Source organism: Crotalus tigris, unplaced genomic scaffold (genome assembly GCF_016545835.1).
Source record: "Crotalus tigris isolate CLP2741 ecotype Arizona unplaced genomic scaffold, ASM1654583v1 scf7180000017625.6296891, whole genome shotgun sequence".
NCBI lineage: Eukaryota > Metazoa > Chordata > Lepidosauria > Squamata > Viperidae > Crotalus > Crotalus tigris.
Genome location: NW_024096520.1, coordinates 493,254 through 515,157, shown reverse-complemented (window position 1 = coordinate 515,157; position 21,904 = coordinate 493,254). Strand labels below are relative to the sequence as shown.

General features: G+C 37.3%; 1 protein-coding gene across 10 annotated transcripts in view; it reads right to left on the bottom strand.

Moving 5' to 3' along the window:
* The window catches only part of CAPRIN2 (caprin family member 2), a 37,554-nt gene that overhangs the window by 7,262 nt on the left and 8,388 nt on the right, over nucleotides 1-21,904 (bottom strand). For 7 of the 10 annotated variants that reach the window (XR_005555496.1, XM_039333269.1, XM_039333277.1 and 4 more), the window contains exons 6-17: nucleotides 20,814-20,896; nucleotides 19,831-19,986; nucleotides 15,933-15,976; nucleotides 11,487-12,200; nucleotides 10,199-10,315; nucleotides 8,793-8,924; nucleotides 8,265-8,340; nucleotides 7,655-7,707; nucleotides 5,862-5,957; nucleotides 3,361-3,513; nucleotides 2,340-2,523; nucleotides 681-866 (exon numbers count right to left, since the gene is read on the bottom strand). Coding sequence is in view for 9 of the 10 variants with exons in the window: in XM_039333269.1 (XP_039189203.1) it covers nucleotides 681-866; nucleotides 2,340-2,523; nucleotides 3,361-3,513; nucleotides 5,862-5,957; nucleotides 7,655-7,707; nucleotides 8,265-8,340; nucleotides 8,793-8,924; nucleotides 10,199-10,315; nucleotides 11,487-12,200; nucleotides 15,933-15,976; nucleotides 19,831-19,986; nucleotides 20,814-20,896 (1,994 nt within the window). In the remaining variant the exon portion in view is untranslated. The remainder of the gene's footprint in view (nucleotides 1-680; nucleotides 867-2,339; nucleotides 2,524-3,360; nucleotides 3,514-5,861; nucleotides 5,958-7,654; nucleotides 7,708-8,264; nucleotides 8,341-8,792; nucleotides 8,925-10,198; nucleotides 10,316-11,486; nucleotides 12,201-15,932; nucleotides 15,977-19,830; nucleotides 19,987-20,813; nucleotides 20,897-21,904) is intronic. The other 3 variants (XM_039333287.1, XM_039333297.1, XM_039333258.1) reach the window with 2 other exon arrangements.

Genomic DNA, 21,904 nt, shown 5'->3' with positions numbered 1-21,904 from the left:
ACTAAGCAAGGACCATATGTACAGGCCAAAAGCTTACTAGAATAGTACAGACTTTTAAGTAAGGTTTGGAGACACCCATAGTTCTGGGAGGTAAGACTAGGTCCATCACTAAGCATCTCTGTCACTTGGATTATACCCAGTGAATTCAGATCTACAGAGATGCATAATCTGCAGCCAATTATAGTGCAGCCTGCAATATTCCCCCATATCTATTGCTTGTCAGCAAGGAATTCCAAACCATCACTACCTCCTCTACTTAGGGATTCTCATATATGTATGCTTGCTGTGGAAGATAAAAGTCTCAATATACGGGGAGAACATTAGTGCATGGGAGAATGATTTGTTACTCGCACATTTACTGAACTATTTTAAATCTAAGCATCAGTGCAGACGCATGAGAAGACAGTTGCTCTTAACTGCCAAATAATTGTGGTGAAGCAGTATTTATATGTAATGTAATTTAAGTCTATGTATCATCCTGCCCCTTCTGCAGTGTGCCCTTGACATGCTATTCAGAATGGCATGGATCTTGGTCCAATAAGAGTTGTATTCCAGATACTACAGTGTAATTCCACAGAATCTGAACTACAATTAATTATCATTCTTTCAGGATTCACTTCTGAACGGCAATAGAAATAGGTCAAACCATGCATCAATATTTTCATAAAACTGGATCTTACCTTTATATCCACCAGGGGAACGATAAGAATTGGCCACTGATCTTACACCCCTGAGAGAACCTCTGATAGATCCACGGTTTGCAATAAAAGGCTGAGATGGTCTAGGGAAAGTGGCTGTCTGTGCTGCATAAAAAGTGAGGGTACCATTGCTGACAGGAACAGCTCCCTCAGTCTGGCAAGTACCTGCTTAAGATGAGAAGCGCACATCTTACATATTCCTGTAAGCTACTACAAAGGAAAAGGATGTGATTCCTGATCTTTTTCCTCAACCTTTATTAATTGCACTATTGCTTGTAACACACAGGAATATATTACCTTGTTATTGTTAATAACTGTTTAAAAATAAACAAATTTGTTGAATTTAAAACTTCATTTAAGTAGTTGGAATTAATATAAACTAGCCAGACTGGAGGCTTGTCAATGTTAAGACAGACAATGATGAGTTTAAATGTACTTAACACTTCCTGCTACAAAAAAACCCAGTAGCTTAAAAATATATGAACTGTCTATGGCAGGACTTTTCAACCAGTGGTACGGGTATCACCTGTAGTACATTGGCACCTGGCAGGTGGTATGCAACCATCCTAGAAAAGTGGTAGCAGGGGAGGGGAATGAGCTGAACCAGTGGCAGCAACACACAAGCCTGAGCGAGAGATGGCTGGAGCTGCAGGGCTGTCAGAGCTCAGCGGAAGCGCCAGGATCAGCGCCAGACTCCAGCTGGAGCTCGGCGCTGATCCTGGTGCTTCTGCTGAGCCCAGAAGCGCCGATCACCTGGAATGTTGCAGCATCTCCAGGGTCTTGTGATTTACATTCAGATGCTTGGCAATTGATTCATATTTATGACGGTCACAGTGTCCCAGGGTCATGTGAAGTGACCAAAACCTGCTGCAACCACCCAGCAGATTGGGGGAATAAAAACCAAACGCCCCCCACCCCACCCCCACTGCCAATCCTCAACTGAAATGCTCACAACAATGAAAACTTCAGACAGGAAGAAGAGCGCAGCCGGGCGGGTAGGCAGGTGTCTTGCTCGGCTGCGCCTTGTGGGGCACTTTTTTCAGTGCCATTGTAACTTCGAACAATTACTAAGCGAACTGTTGTAAGTCGAGGACTACCTGTACTTCATCACTTTTTCCCTTTTTTTTTTTGGTCATCAAGTTTTTGACACCTTGGAGGACATAAGGAAGGACTGAAAAAATCATGAAGGTCTGGCCAGGTTGGATGATTCAGTGAGAAATAAACCTCCTTCAAGAAGTCAAATCAAATTAAAACAATTAAAGTTCTATAATAGAAATGCTTCCAATTTCCAGTGGCTGTTATGTTTATTCTTGACTTATTATTAAAATGCATTTGCCTTTACAATTACTTTTCTTTTTATGATATATTCTCTTCTTAGATGATTATGGGACTTTCCAGCATTGGGGTAAAAAACATATGGCCAGCTTAAAATTTAATGTTCATTCTGGTCACATCAGACTGCACTCTCTTCTCAAAGGATGACTCCGCAAGTAAAAGGTTTTCTAGTAGAACTAAAAAACCAAATATGAACACTTAAGTTTTTCTGTCATTTTTAAAGTAATGTGTATTATAAAATGTTCAAAATGAGTTTAGAATCATGGCCATCTCTTGCATCATCAGTTCAGTTACTGAAATTCTTACCATTTGAAAGGGACTCTTGTGAAAAAGTTATTTGTTCTGCATTCTGAGTAGATAGTAATTTACACGGAGGCGGCGTCTGTGTGCTTGCTGTTGAAAAATTCTGATTGTATCCCGTAGAATGCAGAGAATTCTCTTTTGCATCCTGCTCCCTACGAGGTGGCAAAGGTGCATTCACTTTGAACACCTACAAAAAACATAATGTTATGAACTATATCAGCCTCATATAAACCCCAAGCAGCAGCTTTTAGTGCCCCAGATATCATTCATTGGGGAAACTGAAATGTTAATAATTTACATTGCAGAAATGAAGAAGAGATTCTATAACTTCCAGGAAATCTCCTGTCTAACTTGCACACTTCTGATTAATTTCATCTAGGGTTATATGCTGGGACTTCTAATTTACTAAAGTTCTAATTTCTGAAATGAAACATTGTGAGAAATTGATTACGGGTAGTTCCCGACTTATGATCATAATTTAGCCCAAAATTATGGTTGTATATTGCAGCAGACATTAAGCAGGTTACCATACAACCGTAACTGATTTTACCTTTTTTCTGGTAGTTATTTAAATGAATATGGTCATTAAACAAATCTATTATACCCAATCAGCGGTTTTTGCCAGAAATTGGAAGTAATAACTGAAACTGCAAAAGAAATTGCCAAAAATCAGTCATGTGACTGTAAGATGCTGCAAATGGCTATAAATGCAAGCCAGTTGCTAAGCATGCAAAAGGCAATCACATGACTGCAGTGTGTGTGTGTGTGTGTGTGTGTGTGTGTGTGTGTGTATACAGTCATCAGAACTCTGGAACCAAGTCAAAAGTATCTTTTGAGGGGAGCCATCATAACTTTGAATGGCTGTTAAGCGAAGATTATCTGAAATGTCTATTCAACAAAATGTGGTTTTGTTGTCCTATATCTTATATGAAAGCCATCTGTTCTTTGTACAGAAGCTGCCAAAACCAAAAATTTTGACCAATATTTTGTTGTGTTGTCTAACATCTAATTATATTGTACTTACAGTCTGCATAGCCTGAAAAGGAGGTGCTTTTACATTAACAGCACTGCTACTTGATGGAGGAGATTGAAAAACTTTCCCTTGATGTTCTGGCGACACGCTAGTTCTTGAGGGTGTCAGTGGTGTCTGTGATTCACTTGAAACTGGAGTAGGAACCTTGAAGAGAAGCATAATAATGAAACAGATATTCTAGCAACAAACAACTTAGGTTGTTAAAACTAAAAATTATCAAACATCAGCAGTTTCTGCAAGCCAACAGTTATATTTATCTTTAATAACCTACATTATTATAAATATTTGAAAAGGTTCTCTGAAACAAAGATATGTAAAAGTAAAAAGAGCAAAAAAGAGCAGTTTTTTAACTCAGTTCCTATTCTTAATATATTATTTTTAAACCGAATAACTATGGCCTTTTATGACATAAACTGCTCAGTAATTTCTTGAGTTATGTTACACAAAGGTCACAAGTAGTCCTCGACTTACAACCATTTGTTCAGTGAAGTTACAACAGAACTGAAAAAAATGGATTTACAACTAATATTCCTGACACTTATGACTATCACAGCATCCTCACAGCTATATGATCGAAGTTTGGCCACTTGGCAACTAGCATGTTATAATGGTTGCAGCACCCCGGCGTCATGTAATCATCTGCAACCTTCCCAGCCAGCTTCTGACAATCAATGGAGGAAGCTGAATTCATTTAAAGATGATGTGATTCACTTAATGGTTGTAAAAGAGATAGTAAAATTGGGCGCAACTCATTTAACAACCACCTTGCCTAGTAATGGAAATTTTGGTCCCAGTTGTGGACATAAGTTGAGGACTGCCTGCATGGGAAATTGAAATTCTGAAGTCCTTGAGAATGTGGAACAGAAGTCTGGAGAAGCCATTCCAAAGGTATTAAGTTGAACTCAGTGGCCTAGCTAAATATGATATTTCTTAAGAGACTGGTGGAGGTAGAGAAGGCTCATTTCAAGAGATAACCGATAGAACTGTGTATAGTCTCCATATGGTTCCTCTGAGGTAAGGTGAAAGAAATCCAAAAAGATTCTGTTCTTGCATTGTGCTCTGCTATAATAATCACTAGCTTTTTCCTTCTGTTACAATCTAAATTTTAGAACTCTACCACAGAGATCCCCAACCTTTTGGGTACCAGGGACCGGTTCCGTGGAGAGAGGTTTTTCCGCAGACCAGAGGGGGCGTGGTTTCGTGTGTTGCCTGCATCCCGCGGATGGGGCTTTGCTTGTTTGTGCAGACCGGTTGCTGGCATGCTGTGGCCTGGTACTGGTCCACGGACCGGGGTTGGGGACCCCTGCTCTACCATTCACAATAAGTAAAGTCAAAGCAAATATATAAAAGAATTCCACATTGTTTCAACCATAGACCAAACTGTTAAATATCCACACTATTGTAGCATAAAAAACTACAGTAACACAGAAAAATCAGATAGCTTAAGTATGCAGACAGAATTTACTTTATGTACAGTTTTTGAGAAACTTGTCTAAAAATCAAGACATCTAAAATTCATAGCTTAGTCTTCTACAAACTAGTATTCTTAAAACAGGCAATGAACATTCTGACTACACATACAGAAATAAGATCAATAAAGGAGAATATAGCTCAGGGTTGAAATGAGGGGTCCTTGATGGTCTCTCAGCTTGGTTATTTTCTTGCAGATATTTCATTAACCAAACTAGGTCACATCATCAGTGTACCAAACTCCAAGAACACCAAGAACCCCTCAGAAATAAGATCAAATTAATAAATAGCTAAGCTTCTTAATCAACCATTCATTGAATAATACAACAGAATCCTATTTAGTACTACTTCTAGTAAGAACATTTTATAACTGAAAAAAAGCAAAGAATGGGAAAAAAAGGCAGAGTTCTGTTTGGTTTAGTGAACTGTTTTTTATTTGTTTTTTAAATTACAGATGATAGATATTCTGAGGGCTTCTGTAAGGGCAAAAAGAACCACAAAAAGGATTTTCATTTACTTCTCTTAGAAACCCCCCCATTCTCTTTAATTATATGGGCTGGGAACTCTGGAAACTCTAATCAGATCATATTCAGGAAACAGGAAATTTGCAGAACTCATACCAAGAAACCAGTGCAGCCAAAAATTATCCTTTCTAACAAATGAGGTCAATATTTAAAGAAAAGATCATTAATATTGTATTGGGGACATCATGCTTCTAACTCTCAGAGTATATTTTACAGTAGAGATAGAATATGAATGGGGCTCTGCAAAAGAGGTACAGGGTGCTTCCATACTTGACTGTTTCTTGTTTTCCTGGCAAAGGTGTATTGATACTACCAAACATTAACCTGGCCCCTCCACATCACCTAGCCATTACTGGCATAAGGCCACATACTTCTTTCTCAAAAGCTATTACAGATTGATAGAGATCTGCAAAAGTAATCTCTCATTAAAGGTGGGAAATACATAAATTAGGATCAAGAGAGGCAAAAACAAGAGAGGAATTAGTAAAGTTGTCTTACTTGTGGTGAATGAAGTTCAGTTTCTGATCCAGATAATGTGTTATCAGAAACTAAGGAAGTGTTTGATCCATGCAAGGTCATGGGAGAAGAAGCACTCTGACAATAAAAGTTGACACAATGCCATTAAAGGAGATCTTTAAAAGTATAATTTGAAATACATTATGAAATTTGCTTCATCATTAAACGTTCACTTAGACATTATTCTATGGATTTTTTTAAAAAAATTAAATGTTGTAAGCCACCTGGAATCACCTATGTGTGAGTTGGGTGGCTATATAAATTTGTCTAATAATAATAATAATAAATCAACATCTGACCATCCCAGGTCCTTGGAAAGGACTTGATAGCTGGATAAAAATGCCAATTCCAGTTTGAACATCTGGTTGACTATGCAATGAACCATAATAGTAATGATAACTGAAGATCTTGGGTTTCAGCATAGATTTATATTTTATCACAGTGAGAAGCTAGACAAGGATAAACTTGGCTGCCTGTTGAACACTGTTATGCAAGCCATCCTTTCTTCCTCTGTCAATGTTATCCTCAATTATGTATAAGATGGTGGATAACTGAAGGCAAGTTTTTTGGAAAGAATGACTTTTGCTCTGCCTAATCATGGAAAACATTCCATCACTGATAACTAAATTAAATGAAGAAAGAATTAAAAAATGACTACCGTAATTGTCCATCTTCCCAATGGAATGCTGGAGGCTTAATTTAGTTTCTCCCTGGTGTGCTATATTATAAATAGAATTAAACAGGAAAAGGTGTTTTGGGGGGAAAAATTTGAATTCCATTTATTCAGGCCTCTTTTGGAATCAGACTAGTTTAGACGACTAGACATTTTTCACAGGAGGACAAACCCTAATTCTAATCTGAGAAAATACAGATAGTCCTCAACTTACAACTACAATTGAATCCAAAATTTCAGTTGCTAAGTGAGACATTTGTTAAACAAGGACACATTTGGTTCAGTATAGTGTTCTGATAGCCATTATACTGAAGCCCACAAATAAAACATGATGGAATGTAATCTTTCTACTCATGTTCTCCCAACAATTGGGAGTCAGGCATACTGTCTCTGATAGCACAGATAATATAAGGAGACTTTGGTAGTGACCGCCCAGCTATGCAGATGGGTAGATACAAATCCCTATATCTGAAGTTGGCTCTAGGGAGAAGCTGGAGGTACTAGTTATTATACAACTAGTCCTCAACTTATGACCACAATCGAGCCCAAAATTTCTGTTGCTAAGCGAGACAGTTGTTAAGTGAGTTTTGCTCCATTTTACAATCTTTGTTGCCATAGTTTATAAGTGAATCGCTTCAGTTGTTAAGTTAGTAACACACTGTTAAGTGAATCTGGCTTCCCTGTTGACTGTTTGTCAGAAGGTTGCAAAAGGGGATCACGTGACCCCGGGACACTGCAACTGTCCTAAGTATGAGTCAGCTGCCAAGTGTCTGAATTTTGATCATGTGATCCTGGGGATGCTGCAATGGTCATAAGTGTGAAAAATGGTCATAAGTCACTTTTTTCAGTGCCGCTGTAACTCTGAATGGTCAACTAAACAAACTGCTGTAAGTTAAGGACTACCTGTAACAAGGATCCAGATAAAGCAAGTTTTTCCCCCTATTGTCCTTCAAAGGAGTATTACTTTTTCCTGACACAGAAGGGTAATTTTAGCCCTGGCACACAACAGAGAAGTAGAAATAAATCTTGAATCAAATAAACTATATAATAATATATTTAAAAGTTGACATCTTTCTTCACAAATGACAACTTTCAATTTTACCTGCACTGATTGTTCAGAGAAGTCATTTTGGCTTGAAAGTTGTTCATTAGAAGCTAAAAAATAAGAATATGATTATCACTATTTCAAATAAATTAAGAAAGCATTCAGTTGGATAATCCTGCATTAGGTAATACAGTATTACCATTTTTAGATTTAAAAGACTGACAGCTATATTTATATTTAACATGATTGATTTGCACCTCAATAGCTAGTTGGGACAAGGATGGAGTTTTAAAATCTTTTAATTTGAAATCAAAATTAGAGATAACGCCAAATGTTTCATTAAATAAATAAAAAATACTATAGTATTTTTACATACATTATTTCTTCAATATGTTGATATAATTTTAATACAGCTTTGATACATTCTTCATTGCAATTAATGTTGAAATAGAAATTTTGGACAAAAATTCAAAATTAAGTTTTCATACAAATTCTTTTTATTCACCAAAAGTCAAATAAAATATCTTTGTTTGCCATAAAAATAATCAAATATTTAAAATTAGAATATAAATACAAAGCAACTCTTTTATGTTAGTTCTTATTTTATTTTATTGTTTTACCTCCTTACATGTATTTTTATTTATTTAAATTTATTAAATAGAATTACCAGAAGAATCAACAGAAGAGGCTTGTGATGAACAGCCAGCACTTTGTGAAGGTTTATCAAAATCCAGAAGTGATTCCTTAAAGACAAGTGTTACTCTTTTGAATATACATGTGTGTATTTATATATTTATATACACAACTAAAAGACCCAAGCAGCAAAATACAAATATAATCTAAAAATGTAGCATTAGTTTAACAAAATAGATAAATATTATATAAAACATTTAAGATTAATGTCTATTGCACACATTGTTTTTATGCTCTTGACTTTAAAATAGGCCAAATAACATCCTGCCAAAAATTCACAATGCAAAAAAATATAATCCACCTTTTCAAGGTCATTGACATTGCAGGGCCAATCTCTTTGAGTGATGGAAAAATTTACAATCTACCTTTTTGTATATTTGATATATTCAGATAGATATGGCCTCAAAAGTTTATTACTGAAGTCATTCTTCCCTTATATCTTTCCAGGTTCATGATCAATTCCCAGTAGTTCCAATGCTATTATATTAACCAATAAATCTACCTGCATGAAGTTATAAGTCCCCTGAATTTGAGTTATCAAATCTTGCAATTTTTCCCTTCTGAGTACTGGATCCTTTGGAAGGCTAGAAGTAGAGCAAAACTCTGCAGCTGTTTGGTGCACAGGCTTAGCTACCTAATACGACAGAAAAAGGCAAGCAGGGAGGAAGAGCATATAATTGCACAGAGCACTTGGCTCTTTTCAGATTGCTGAAATCAGACTTTCTAAACTCTTTGCCATTACATTCCCTTTAGTGTAATCTAAACCATCCTAAAAATCCAAACAAGCAAATCTGAGCCATTTTATCTGTTAGATACCTAGAACAGCCCTCACAATGACTCAGTCCTTAGGCCCGTGATGGCGAACCTATGGCACAGGTGCCAGAGGCGGCACTCAGAGCCCTCTCTGTGGGCATGCGCACTGTCGCCCCAGTCCTAGGCCTTCAGCTGGGTTTTATAAAACCTTTTCGCTTTAGGCCTCCGCCGCCGTGTGCAAAAAAAAAAAAAGGTTCAATCAATCAATTTCAACTTCTCACAGGGAAAAAAAAGATCTCGCAAAGTTGGAACTGATTGATTGAACTTTTTAGTCCCACTCAGTCTACTGTTACCACCGCAGTCACGCCCACCCAATTGGGCACGCTCACCCAATGGGCCACACCCACCCAATGGGCCACGCCCACCTGGCACCCGACAACAGGTAAGTGGGCTTTGGGTTGCAGTTTGGGCACTCGGTCTCTAAAAGGTTCACCATCATCTTCCTTATCTAGGAGGAAGCTGACCACCCAAAAAAGGGCCACTGGCCAGCTACCATAGATGCAATGAGTGTAGAAAAGAAAAACCATTTTGCTGCTCTTACTCTACAAGTCAAGTCAAGTCCTAATATAGGCTATTACTGAGTTCACACAATTAATATAGGCTATTACCAGAGTTCATACAGTAATAGTCAAAGCAAAACAAACCAGATTAAGGCTCAGCATAATATATGAAGCTAACCACTGTTTACTCTTTTAAAATGAGTTTTTAAAAGTTCTTCAGTGTCTGTCTAGTTGAGCTCATATCTCAAAATTCTCAAGAACTAGGAATAATATGCATAACTAAAGTTGTTTCAGAAGCAATAAGTTAATTGATACAACAATTTTTATCTTGTCAACTACTTGAGCCTGGAGTATATAATTATTTAAAGGCTCTGACCCTCCTGACCTTCTGGAAGAGCCTGAAGACCTGGCTCTGCCAGTTAGTTTGAGGCTACAATGTGGGGAGTATCACTGTAAAGTTGGTTCTCTCTCTATGACACTGGCAACTTTCTTAAAAAGGCTAAAGCAAAATTTGGTATTTTATGCAGAAATATAGCATATACTCATAGAAATATTTAAAATATTCCAAAATATTGTAATAATCTGGATAGCACACCTGCATGATGTTTTGGATATTCTTTGGTAATTTACATGATTCTCCAACTGACTGAAAGCTTCCTTTTTTCTTTGATGCATCAATGCTGTGTTCATTTACTCCACCCGTCTTTCCATTCTATGAAAGCCAATAAAATAAAATAATTTATTAGTACCCAATTCAGCAACACATTTTGAAAGCCAAGATTTCCTTCTGCTAAAAATTGATGTATATCAAGTGCTTGTATTATTTTGTGAACCTCAATATTTTTGTTTTTACATAGGGTGCCTAGGCATCGTTTTATTTCTACATAACAATGTTATGGACACTGTGCAAGATTAGTTTACTTTTACAAACTCCATCACCATATATTTTTACTTTACCCATTTTTTTCACATCTGATTCAAGCTTTGATCTGCATTCTTGTCTCTAAATTTAAAAGCATGCAAAAATATTTGACCAAACGTATAAAGATAGTCCTCAAGTTACAAAAGTAATGGAGCCTGCCCATTCCATTCGAAACTCGAGGATTCGGAGTGAATCTTGTATTCGCCCACGCATTCACTAATTTAATGTATGGGCTAATGTGCGGCTCGTTAAGTTAACATCTGGTATCTCAGGGTGGGGAAGGCCATTGGGGGCCTAGTTATGGAATAACCCATCTTCAGATCACCCAATGCCTCCCGACCCACTGAAATACCTCCCCTGGGAGCTCACAATTGCCCTGGGGGCCTAAAGAGCCCCACTGAAACGTTCCCTCGGCGTCCTTTTCAGGTGGCAGCAGCCCAGAAAAGGCCTCTGAGGCCCAGAACGGGCCTACGGAGCCCCACTGAAGCGTCCCCCACTGCAGTCGTACGTATAAGGGTGAACAACTACCATGATGTGGCAACATTCATAATTTCAGGACTTTTTCATAAAAACCAGGGGGAGCTTATCATGTAACTTTGTTCGCTAAGGGAACGCTCATAACTCAGGGATTACTTCTAACTGAGTAAAAGTTCTAATTTCAACACATATCAACAGACATAAAATTAGCTTATTTTGATTTTGCTGTTACATTTAAAATAAAAATAATATTCAAGGCAGCTTGAATTAGTATTAGGGGCATTGGAAGATTAATATAGTATGAAATGTCAAGGTTCCTTCATTTTAGCTAGAATCTACATAGAAAAACCACTGAATTATCAATAGTATATTGATCATTATTCAACTGATACTGGTAATAGTTGTAGAAGCAATTACTTTTCAGTAAGCAAAATAATATGAGCAAAGCGCACTAATTTGGATGCTCTCATTTATATCAACTCACTTCTTTCAGTTCCACATCAAGCTTCTTTAGCTCAGTCTGGTCCTTTGGTACAAGATTCCCAACTCCCCAGATCTTAGGAGCATTTTGTAATGGCTGCTGGGCCACTTGCTGTGAGCTCTCAGAAGTTTCCCAAACTTTTGGAGGCTGAGATTTTTGGTCAGCCTCTTCTCTTATATGCCCCACCCATGGCTTTTCAGGTTGCTGTTTCTTCTGTTCCATCTCCTCTCGGACACGTGCATCCCAAGGCTTCATGGGTTCTGTTTTTTTCAAAGTTTCCCTATTAGTTTGAGACACCCATATTTTTGGCTTTTCCTGGTTTTGTTCCAATCCTCTAGTTATCCAAGTCTTGGGACCTTCTTGCTTTGGTTCCTGCTCTTCTTTCGCTTTTGTTACCCAGGGTTTGGAAGAGGCCTGCTCTTCCCTAACGGGGGCCACCCAAGACTTTGGAGCATCCTGCTTATGATCATCAACTTCTTGAAGAGGAGATTCCCATGGCTGTGAAAGTTCCAGCTTCTTCTTCCCTTCCTGGTTTACAGATTCCAATGATTTCATGGATTCTGTATTTTGTCTTTTCTGTTTCTCGTCCTCAACATCAACCAGCATTTCCCAGGATTTGGGGGGATCACTTGTTGCAGCATGTTCTATTTCCCAGTGTTTGGATCCTTCAGGCTTGACAGCATAGTCTGCTTCAGGCAAATAGCGCCTATTAAGAAACTATGTAGAATAGACCAAAATAAAAACAAAACACTTCAGGAGAAAAGCATAAAATTTAGCATAATCTCGATTAATATGCACAGTAGCTGTCATCAGAGAGGCCAATAAACATCAACCAAAATTGCTAAAGCAACTAGTAAAGATGACAGAATCTCTAGTTTATGAATTAGAATAAGGGCATGTCTTTGGGCCAATGAGGACATTTTCAAATTTTAGAGCACATGGTATTGGTATAAAATGGCAGTCATTGCAGGAACACGTAGTGACTTATTCATCCCAAAGTGGATACTGTATATCCAGTCAAACATATCCACTTACCAGGAGACAAACTGAAGAGGCTGCTGTCAATCACCCAAACTTCTCCCTCCCTCCAAAATATACTGCCTTCCACTTTTGCATTTGGAGGAACAGTAAGCAAAGCAACACACTATAGTCACACATACATTTTTCCAAAAATGCCTATAAAGATGTTAAAAACTAACACTTCGCAGCAAATTGGCTTCCCCTTTAATTTTTTAAATTAAAAAATATATAATAAAGGGGGGTGGCAGGAAGCTATCAAGGGAGGTGTCTGAAAACATTGGTAACTATGGAAACAGTATTCTTTCCAGTCCAAAATTAAGCTGTTCTAATTCTAGCATGTGTAGAAACCCACCTAAGAACCAGCTGTTTTGGGTTCAGCAGAAGATAAAAATCTAATAAATCTACAGATTAACAATTTGCCTCTTAAGCAAACCATCTACTTGCAAGTCATTGGTATCTAAAACTGCCATAATCCTGCAGTGTCTCAATCCCATATGATAGTATTATTAGGACTACTCACAATAAATTGTTATAACAAATTGCAGTTGAAGAAATGAACTAAGCAGCATATATAGACAAGTGAAGAATGCATTACTAAATGTATGTATATTGGTACAGCATCAGTCAGATGTTTATCTCATTCTTACAAACTACACTGAGGTTATTATTTAACATTATGCATTTGATAGTGTATAACACACATTTTACAAATAGTATTGGGAGTTTTGCTTTTATATTTTTTTGTTTAAATATATCATGTTTTGAATAGGAAAATGACAATCAACTGGACAACTGTTTAGCAACTAAAAGGAGAAACAAGTATCAAAGGATCAAATCATGTAACAATACACCTAAATCAGATGTTCTTAATCATATTTCCCCAATCTAGTCTGGGAGGATTCTTTCAAGGAAAAAACGTTATGCAGGACTTCACCCTTTCTGTACTCTAGTTGTATTTCAATCCCCTCGTATAATTATTTGTCCCTACCACTTCCCCAAAGCCCACTTCTGATATAACCTCCCAAATGATAAAGAGGAAGTATCCATATTGACCCAAGGAGTGGCCCATCTGCAAAAGGAAACATATATAGCAAGTATGCCCTTAGTATATTTGTTCAGCCCTTCAGCTGTTCCTTATTAAAAATCTAAAATTAATGGTATAAGGAAATGGAGGTTCAGAAAATGCCTGGTCTCCAATTTGTGAGCCAAAGTCAGGCTTGCCAGGCCAAGTCATGCAGACTTCAGTTGGGCCCCCACTTTTCAAATGTCGTTATCTTGCAACTGGTCTAACCCTTTGCCTTTTTCGCTGGCAAAGGTGATAGACAGATGAAACTGGAAGGAGGGGAAATAAATAACACCTTACTTCAAGAATTTCCCAACTCTCTGAAGCAGCGCCTACCTGTAGACTGTGTTTATTAATGAATGGGATTTTAATTCCATCACCATGATTTGATTCATGAGAAGTGGCCAACTAACAAGCTTGTTTTTCAGACTGGCTTGTTTCCCACCCCACCATAATTGTATCTCTAACAATTGCATCGCTAAATTTAAATATCTGCTCAGAGTCGCTGCCTTCATAAATTAAGCTCAGACTTACATTCCTATTTTTGGCAATTTAGATTCCCTCTTCCGCATAAAGTTAAAAAAACTGATCAATGCTTTAAAACATTCAAGGAAACATATGAAAGAAGTAAAACATGTTTCCTTTATAACATCTTTATTTATTTATATCCTGCCTTTATTATTTTTACAAATAACTCAAGGTGGCGAACATATCCAGCATACTTGCCTCCAGAAGTTGTGAATGCTCTGACACTGGAAGTTTTTAAGAAGAGATTGGACAACCATTTGTCTGAAATGGCATAGGGTTTTCTGCCTAACCAGGGGGTTGGACTAAAACAGAGGTCCCCAACCTTTTGGGCACCAGGGACCGGTTCCGTGGAGAGGTTTTTCCGTGGACCGGAGGGTGCGTGGTTTTGTGTGCTGCCTGCATTTCACGGATGGGGCTGCTTGTTTGTGCGGACCGGTTGCTGGCATGCCGCCGCCCAGTACTGGTCCACAGATCGGGGGTTGGGGACCCCTGGATTAGAAGACTTCCAAGATCCTTTCCAACTCTGTTATTCTATTATGTTCTGTTCTGTTCTATTCTATATCTTCCTCCTTCTATTTTCCCCACAACAACTCTGTGAGATGGGTTGGGCTGAGTGTGGCTGGCCAAAAGTCAACCAGTTTGCTTTCCTGGCTAAAGTGGGATATGAAGTCATGGTCTTCTGCTTTCTAGCCTGGTGCCTTAACCACTTTATTTACAAACCTTCCTTTTGGTCAGCTCAAAAATTATAAATTTAATGTAGTTTATCACAATGATATAAAAGCTTAATTCCTGCTTAGTTTATATACTGAGAAGATAAATAAAACCAAGTCACTTGTTTGGCCAGTTTTTATAGTCAATTTCCAGTCCAGTTATCGCATACGGCAAGTGTAATGGATATTAATCTGAAATATTGTACTTTCAGAACTACTGAGCTGGATTCCTCCGACTATTGGTTATTTTTTTCTTTTACTGATTACAGTCAAATCATGTACTTGAACAAACTAAGACTGAATTGTCTGCTTTAGCTTCTTAAATAACGTATGCATGTTTCTTTTAATTAGGATCAGTTAAAACCAACATTTGATCAATAATTTAGAATACGTACAGTGCTGTATTAACAGATTTTTCAGCATATCCTAGAAGCCTAGGATATGACCTATGACCCGGGGCAGGCAGGTTTTTCTGTTAAATCAGAATTCACAACAACTGACCTGTTTCCTAAAACTTTTATCCAGTAAGAAAACCCAAGATGGCAGTTAACATAGAAGTAAATGTGACTCTTCTCACCCCCAGTTAAATAACAAAGGAAAAGGTTTGTTTGAAAAAATGTATTTGAATTTTCCCAGAAGTGGTAGTTAGCTATGAGGAAAAATATAAACACACTGTAAGACCTGAGCAGGAATCCAAGCCTCACAGATGTAATTAAGTAATTTAGAGCAGATCAGAACTTTGATTTTATATTGTACTCTACTTTCATTAGACCTTGCTTTATGGCTCATTTGAGGGTTTTTTTACTGGTATGGATTTCTAATAAGTATTATTTTACAGACATTTTTGGTGCCAGTTTATGTCATGGACAATTGTAATCTTGTGATGTGCCTCAGAAAAACTTAGGATTCTTCAGAATTACCAAATACTGACTTATGATGCCCTAGTACTTTTTCAAATAATAGAAATAGACATTTTCCATCTTTGACCTTGCTCCTAGAAGTCTACAGGAAGGCAGGAAGGAAACACAAGTTGAAGTGAATAATTAAAAATTCTTCAAGATCTCTTTTGAAGAGATCTTGTATTACGCAAACCTTGCAAAAGTGTAATAGATAATATGGTAGACTTACTTCTTGAGGTTGTATTTCAGATTGAACATGCTGCCTTTGAGATTCTGGAAAGGAAAAAAAGCAACTTTAATTAAGTACTTGCACAAGCAAGTACTGTAATTGTGCGAAGTTAATTAACACAATATATTATAGTTTGTTAACAATAATTTGATGAAGACACATTTGGCTCAGTTAACACAATGTATTAAACTAAAATCGATACATTACAGATTAGGACAAGATATGAACCCAGACTCAAATTTTGGACTGAATGGCTTCAACCACGATTCTATTTCCTACTCCAAGTTAGCCACGTGTAATATTTCATTTATCTCAGTACAAAGCACACACATTGTTACCATTGTAGACATAGGTTTGGGGCAACCTTGGTCAAAATGCATGTTTCAGTAAACTTCTAATAGAGCAAAAGTTGACAAAATAAGTTCTGCAGATTTGAACACAGTGTTTTCCCCAAAATAAGACCCGGTCTTATGTTTTTTTTTGCCTCCAAATTCAGAGGATGTCTTATTTTTCCACACACATACACCTCATGGCGGCAGCCCACATGTCAGTCGTCCCACTTGTTCTGGGCAGCTTTCGCCCACTCGCAGCAGGATGATGCCGCTGCCATGAGGCTTGGCAGAGGAGGGGGGATCTGCCCCATGCACCCTGCTTACCATACTGCAGGATCCCATAGCCAGACCTCCCATGCCGCCTTACTTGTACTTCTGTCACTTTCGGCCACTCACGGCAGGATGCCCTGTCACGCATCATGTGTACCAATGCTGCTGCCATGAGGCTTGGCAGATTCCCCCCAATCTGCACCACATGCCACCTGTTTTCCAACTCCGTCGCATTTGTCCACCACCGCAGAGCTGGAGAGTTTGCCACATCACTGCCCAGATGCTCTCGCTTCCCCCAAGCATTTCTTTGCTAACCTGATTTCCAGCTCCGTCAAATTTCTCCATGGCGCTTCTATGCCGCTGCAGGCAGGGAAACAAAAGAAGTTTGTGGGACTAAAAAAAAAAAACTCAATCAGACCTTCCAACTTTGTACGATCTTCTTTTTTTTTTGCAAGAAGTTGGAAGGTCTGATTGAACTTTTTTTTTTTTAGTCCCACAAACTTCTTTTGTTACCCTGCATGCAGTGGCGGAGAAACGTGACGGAGCTGGAAAGCAGATGGCAAGGCAAAGTCCCCAAGGGCACCAGGTTACTGAAATGGACCCATCTCTCTCCAGCAGCTGCCCAGGCCCGCCGAAGGAAAGGCTGGCATCTACTGAAACATAGCGGCATTCCGACACCGGCGAGGAAGGGGCAGCCAAGCATTGGCGCTGCAGGCAGGATGCCCACTTGCTTCAGCACCCTCCCTCGACTCCACCTGCCGTTCGGTGGCTTTGTGGGCAGAGCTGTGAAGGGGGCTAAGTGGCCAAAAGAGCCAGCAGCCTGACTCGGAAGGAGAGTGAAAGGAAAGAGGCGGACAGGTCGATGGGATATAATCTAGGGCATGGGTAGACAACCTTGGCTCTTTTATGACTCATGGACTTCAGTTCCCAGAATTCCTGAGCCAGCCATGGCTGGAGTAGGAATTCTAGGAGTTGAAGTCCACGAGTCATAAAAGAGCCAAGGTTCCCCACCCCTGATCTAGGGCTTATTTAGGGGGTGGGGCTTATATTAGGCCCACCCCAAAAAATCAAGTTAGGGCTTATTTTCAGGGTAGGTCTTATTTTCGGGGAAGCACGGTAGGCTTATTGTTTTTGTGCAGATTCCTACCAACATTTTGTGACTGCTAGGTTCCTCACAAATCCAAAAATAAATAATCATAGGTAAACAATGCAATCATTATTAAATTCTGACCATATTCTATCCATAGGAATTGACAACAATTTCCACAACTTTTCCTCCTTCAATTTCATCCTAACATGTAACTTGTAACTGGCCTAAAATTATTCTGTGTGCTTTTGTTGCTTAAAACACTTAAACGTGTGTTTTCCCATGCCATAACAGACCACACATCTGTGAAGCTTATATCCCCATCTTACAATTCATCTTTATTGAATGAAAACGTTATTACGCAGACAGGAGATAGATTTTTTCAGATTAATTAATTACTGTCAAAACCAGTCAGCATTGAAAAGATGTGCTAACCCAACTTAAGTAGGACAGATACTTTAAGAACTTTTTTATTTAAACAGTTTAGTAATGGTTTGCTGTATCTTCTATTTTGGACGCATATGGGAAACAAAGTACTAATTCTAGTTTTTAAAAAAGTTATTTATTAAAAAAATCCCCATTTATTATGGTCACTGAAGAAAAAAAATATAATTATGTAATAGAATTTATACATTAATTTATTAATTGGAATACATTAAAATCTAGTTAGGAAGAAAAATAAATGGAATAATAAAATACAAGTATTAGAGTGCTTAAAAAGGAAATGTATGTATGTATGTATATAATGGTTACAATAGTATTAGATTTTTATTTGATGAATTGTTTTAACTCAATAGACAGAATCCAGCAAGCATTAGAGTACATTTGATATGGTACACTGGAAATAGGTCTTGACTCATTCTCTAAAGTTTTACATTTTCGATCAACATACTGTGTAATTTCTAAATATATATTTTCTCCTTTATATTATAAATAAAGCCTTATTTCTCCTTTTTTTAATTTGGTTCTAGAAATAGTCTGTGCTATTAAAAATTCTATTAAAACTGTTGCAGTGAATCCTACCATACACAGATGGGCTTTTCAAAGAACAAGATCCTAATTTCCTTACTCCAAGACTTCTGCATTGTTAATTAATTACTTATAGTTATTAATTATGTACCTAACTGGAAAAATAAATCAAACTGCATGATCAACAGGCCGAGCAGTTTTAGTCACAAATACTTTATAGCAGTAGCAAAAGTAGCAGTGACTCATCTGTCACAAATTTGTTTCAAGAAGCAAGCTCTCAGTTGAAAAGTAAATAAAATCATGCTATTATCATTATGGTTTGTGGCACGGTTGCCAGATGTTTAGACTTATTATTATCCACCAATTGAGTCCTGCCCAAAGAGCTGATATCCTAGGGATAAACTGGCAAATGTTTGATGGTTTTAAAGGTATTATTGCAGGATGTATTATTATTATTAATTAGGGGCCACATGACACACTTACTAGCTTACCTTACAAAATAAAAATGGAAAGAAATCATGAAAAAATCCTGATCATTCCTGCTGCACAGTAGTCGTGGGACTTTCTATCAATCTAGGGAAATTAAGCTCTGCATGGCTGAAAAGTACTGATAAACCAGAAGATATTTGCTAATAATAATGGGAAGAAAAATAACATTTGAAAATTAACATAAACTAATCTAACATTTTCTGGGGTATTTGCAACCCTAGGCGCCTAAAATTTATCATGTACATTTCTAGCTTTACAAGAGCTTTTGAAGATTTAAAAATCCTCAAAGCACCAATTTACGCCAAAAAGTTACAGACCACATTGGCCTAGTTTGGATGGTTGCTAAGTTATTTCAAGAAATATGTTAGCACTTTTACCTGGAAATGTAGCCTATCTGCCTGCAAATGGCCAAATCAGAAACCTTTATTAGCTAAGAAACTAAGTTACCAGCCTCAAAATAATTAAACCAATTTTAACTTGAAATTTAGTACAAACTAAATGAATATAGTATGGTTAAAGCTCTTTAATTTGAATTGCAAATGTATTATGTGCACAGGATAGACTCCAACCTATATCTCTGTTTCTATTAACAAAGACATACTCCTGCAAGTGTCCCTCATATGAATTTTTACAAAAGTGGTGTCTCCTTTAAGTCAAATGGGACTCATGATGACTTCACAAATATCACGTCTTGGGAATTCTGTTCGGACAAGATCAATCATGTAATTTAAGATTTAAATGTATACATTACCAATTTCATTGACAGACTCTGGTTTTGATAACTGTCTGGTTTTTTCAGGCTTTTCCTCTTTCAATTCCTCTTTCTCTGGTTTGTTGCAAGGGTCAGGAATGTTTTCAAAATATCCAGAATCTATCAATTTTGATAACAAATCCTTCAGATGCTTATCTAAAAGGAAAGGTATTCAATATTGAGTGATATTCCTAAAGAATTCTGAAACTGTGACTAGCAGAAGCCACTCATTTTAAAAAAATAATATTTTATGCTAGTGACAAGTATTTTGCATTACCTAAAGCAGTATTTCCCCGGTAGCAGTATACCCATTACTGGAAACTCTCACACCCTATACAGACAATTCTAAGTCAGGATTTCAAATCATGCTTTGCTGAATAAGCCATAATGACTGTTTCCAATAATGGGTAGATTGCCACATGCTGAGCAAAAAGCAAATAAATCATATTATAGCTTGACAAAATGTGGAATTTAGTGTTAAGCCAAATGAGAACACAAATTAATGAAGAAGACCCTTATATATCCCATGACCATGTTCTCAAGAAAATATACCTTAAGGGTATTAAGCAAATTGCTTCACAAATTAATTGTCCTATCTACCATACACAAAGTATAGATGTTAAAACTGATATAAACTAATGATACTATACCACTGAATCCCACAATTCTAATGCAGTCCTCTCTTTTATGTCTGATTAAAAACCTTGCCCTAGTGACCAACATTTTTAAGTCTGGAAACATTCAATTTCAGAGCAACGGAAAGAGCAAGCAGTGCAGAAATACCTTAAGGGCTGGAATAATAGTTATCTCAGTTTTGCCTTTTACCTTAAATCAGACATGTCAAACTTGTGACGTCACGCAATGTATTGGGACTGTTTTGCCATTGCCGGCAATGGGGTGGGCGCGGCTTCCATAAATAGTTACAGCTCTAAAACCAGATCCCATTATAACAACACAGCCTCTTTTTATTAATAGCTACTCACAGGTTGTCCCAACTATTACTTTTTCACTGCCTTCTAGCAGATCCCAGAAACAAAGTGATGATTGCTCCATTTGGTCTTCAATGCTTAAAGCAAAAAAGAAACAAAGTTTTCAAAAAATTAGTTCACAAGTAAGTTTTAACTATTAGGTTGGCTTAATTTTTATTGCAAATTATGTTAGCTGGCTTTTTCTTAGTAAAGCTCGAACTAAGGAGGCAATTGAAAAAATTTCCATATACTTCATACCAGCTAAATACACCAATCCAATTTCCTGATTTTAGTAAGTTTGCTGCCACCTCAGTAAGAACGGATACTAAACTAAGTTCCATTTTTTCAGAATACTTAGAAATAATACATCTTTGCCTGAAATTCCGGTTTTGTATTTGATGGCAATATGATAAAAAAAATCATTTATATATTCCAATCTAAGAATTTCATTGAGCCTAAAATGCTACATTTTAAGGAATATCTTCAAAATACATTTTAATAGGAAAATCACGCTCATATTTCTGTAAAACTAGGCACATCAATCTGAATTTCTTGAATATGAATGTGATTGAAAAATGTTATATCACATAGTTCTAGACTGAATAGGTTAAAATAGCATCTAAGAGTAACAAACTAGTCATAATAGACCACATATTATTAAAATAAATTTGTTTAATTTGGTACTATATGAAATTTCCTTGTCAAGGCAACTGAGTGCATATGGGCACCCTATATAGTGTTAAGGTATGTATTATACCAGAATTATGCAGATTGTCCTCATACAGGTTTGAAAGGTTAAGTTAATCAAAAACCACTGCCCACTAAAATCTACCTGTTGCTCAAGGTGATGCTGTTATACTCCAAGCATGGCAAGCTAAGAGCAAATAACCACTTTTCTTGATTGATGCAGTTATGTCACACAGAAGGAGAAGTGAGGCAAAAAATACACAAAGGAAACATTTCATTTTTCTTTGACAAGGAAACAAACTATGTCATGGACTACATCCTGAAGGAGTTCCCCAAAACTGAATCTAGCAACAAGACAAACCACCAATAGTTTAAAACCGAATTTTCAACATGCTATTTGCAAGATTTATTTGATTTAA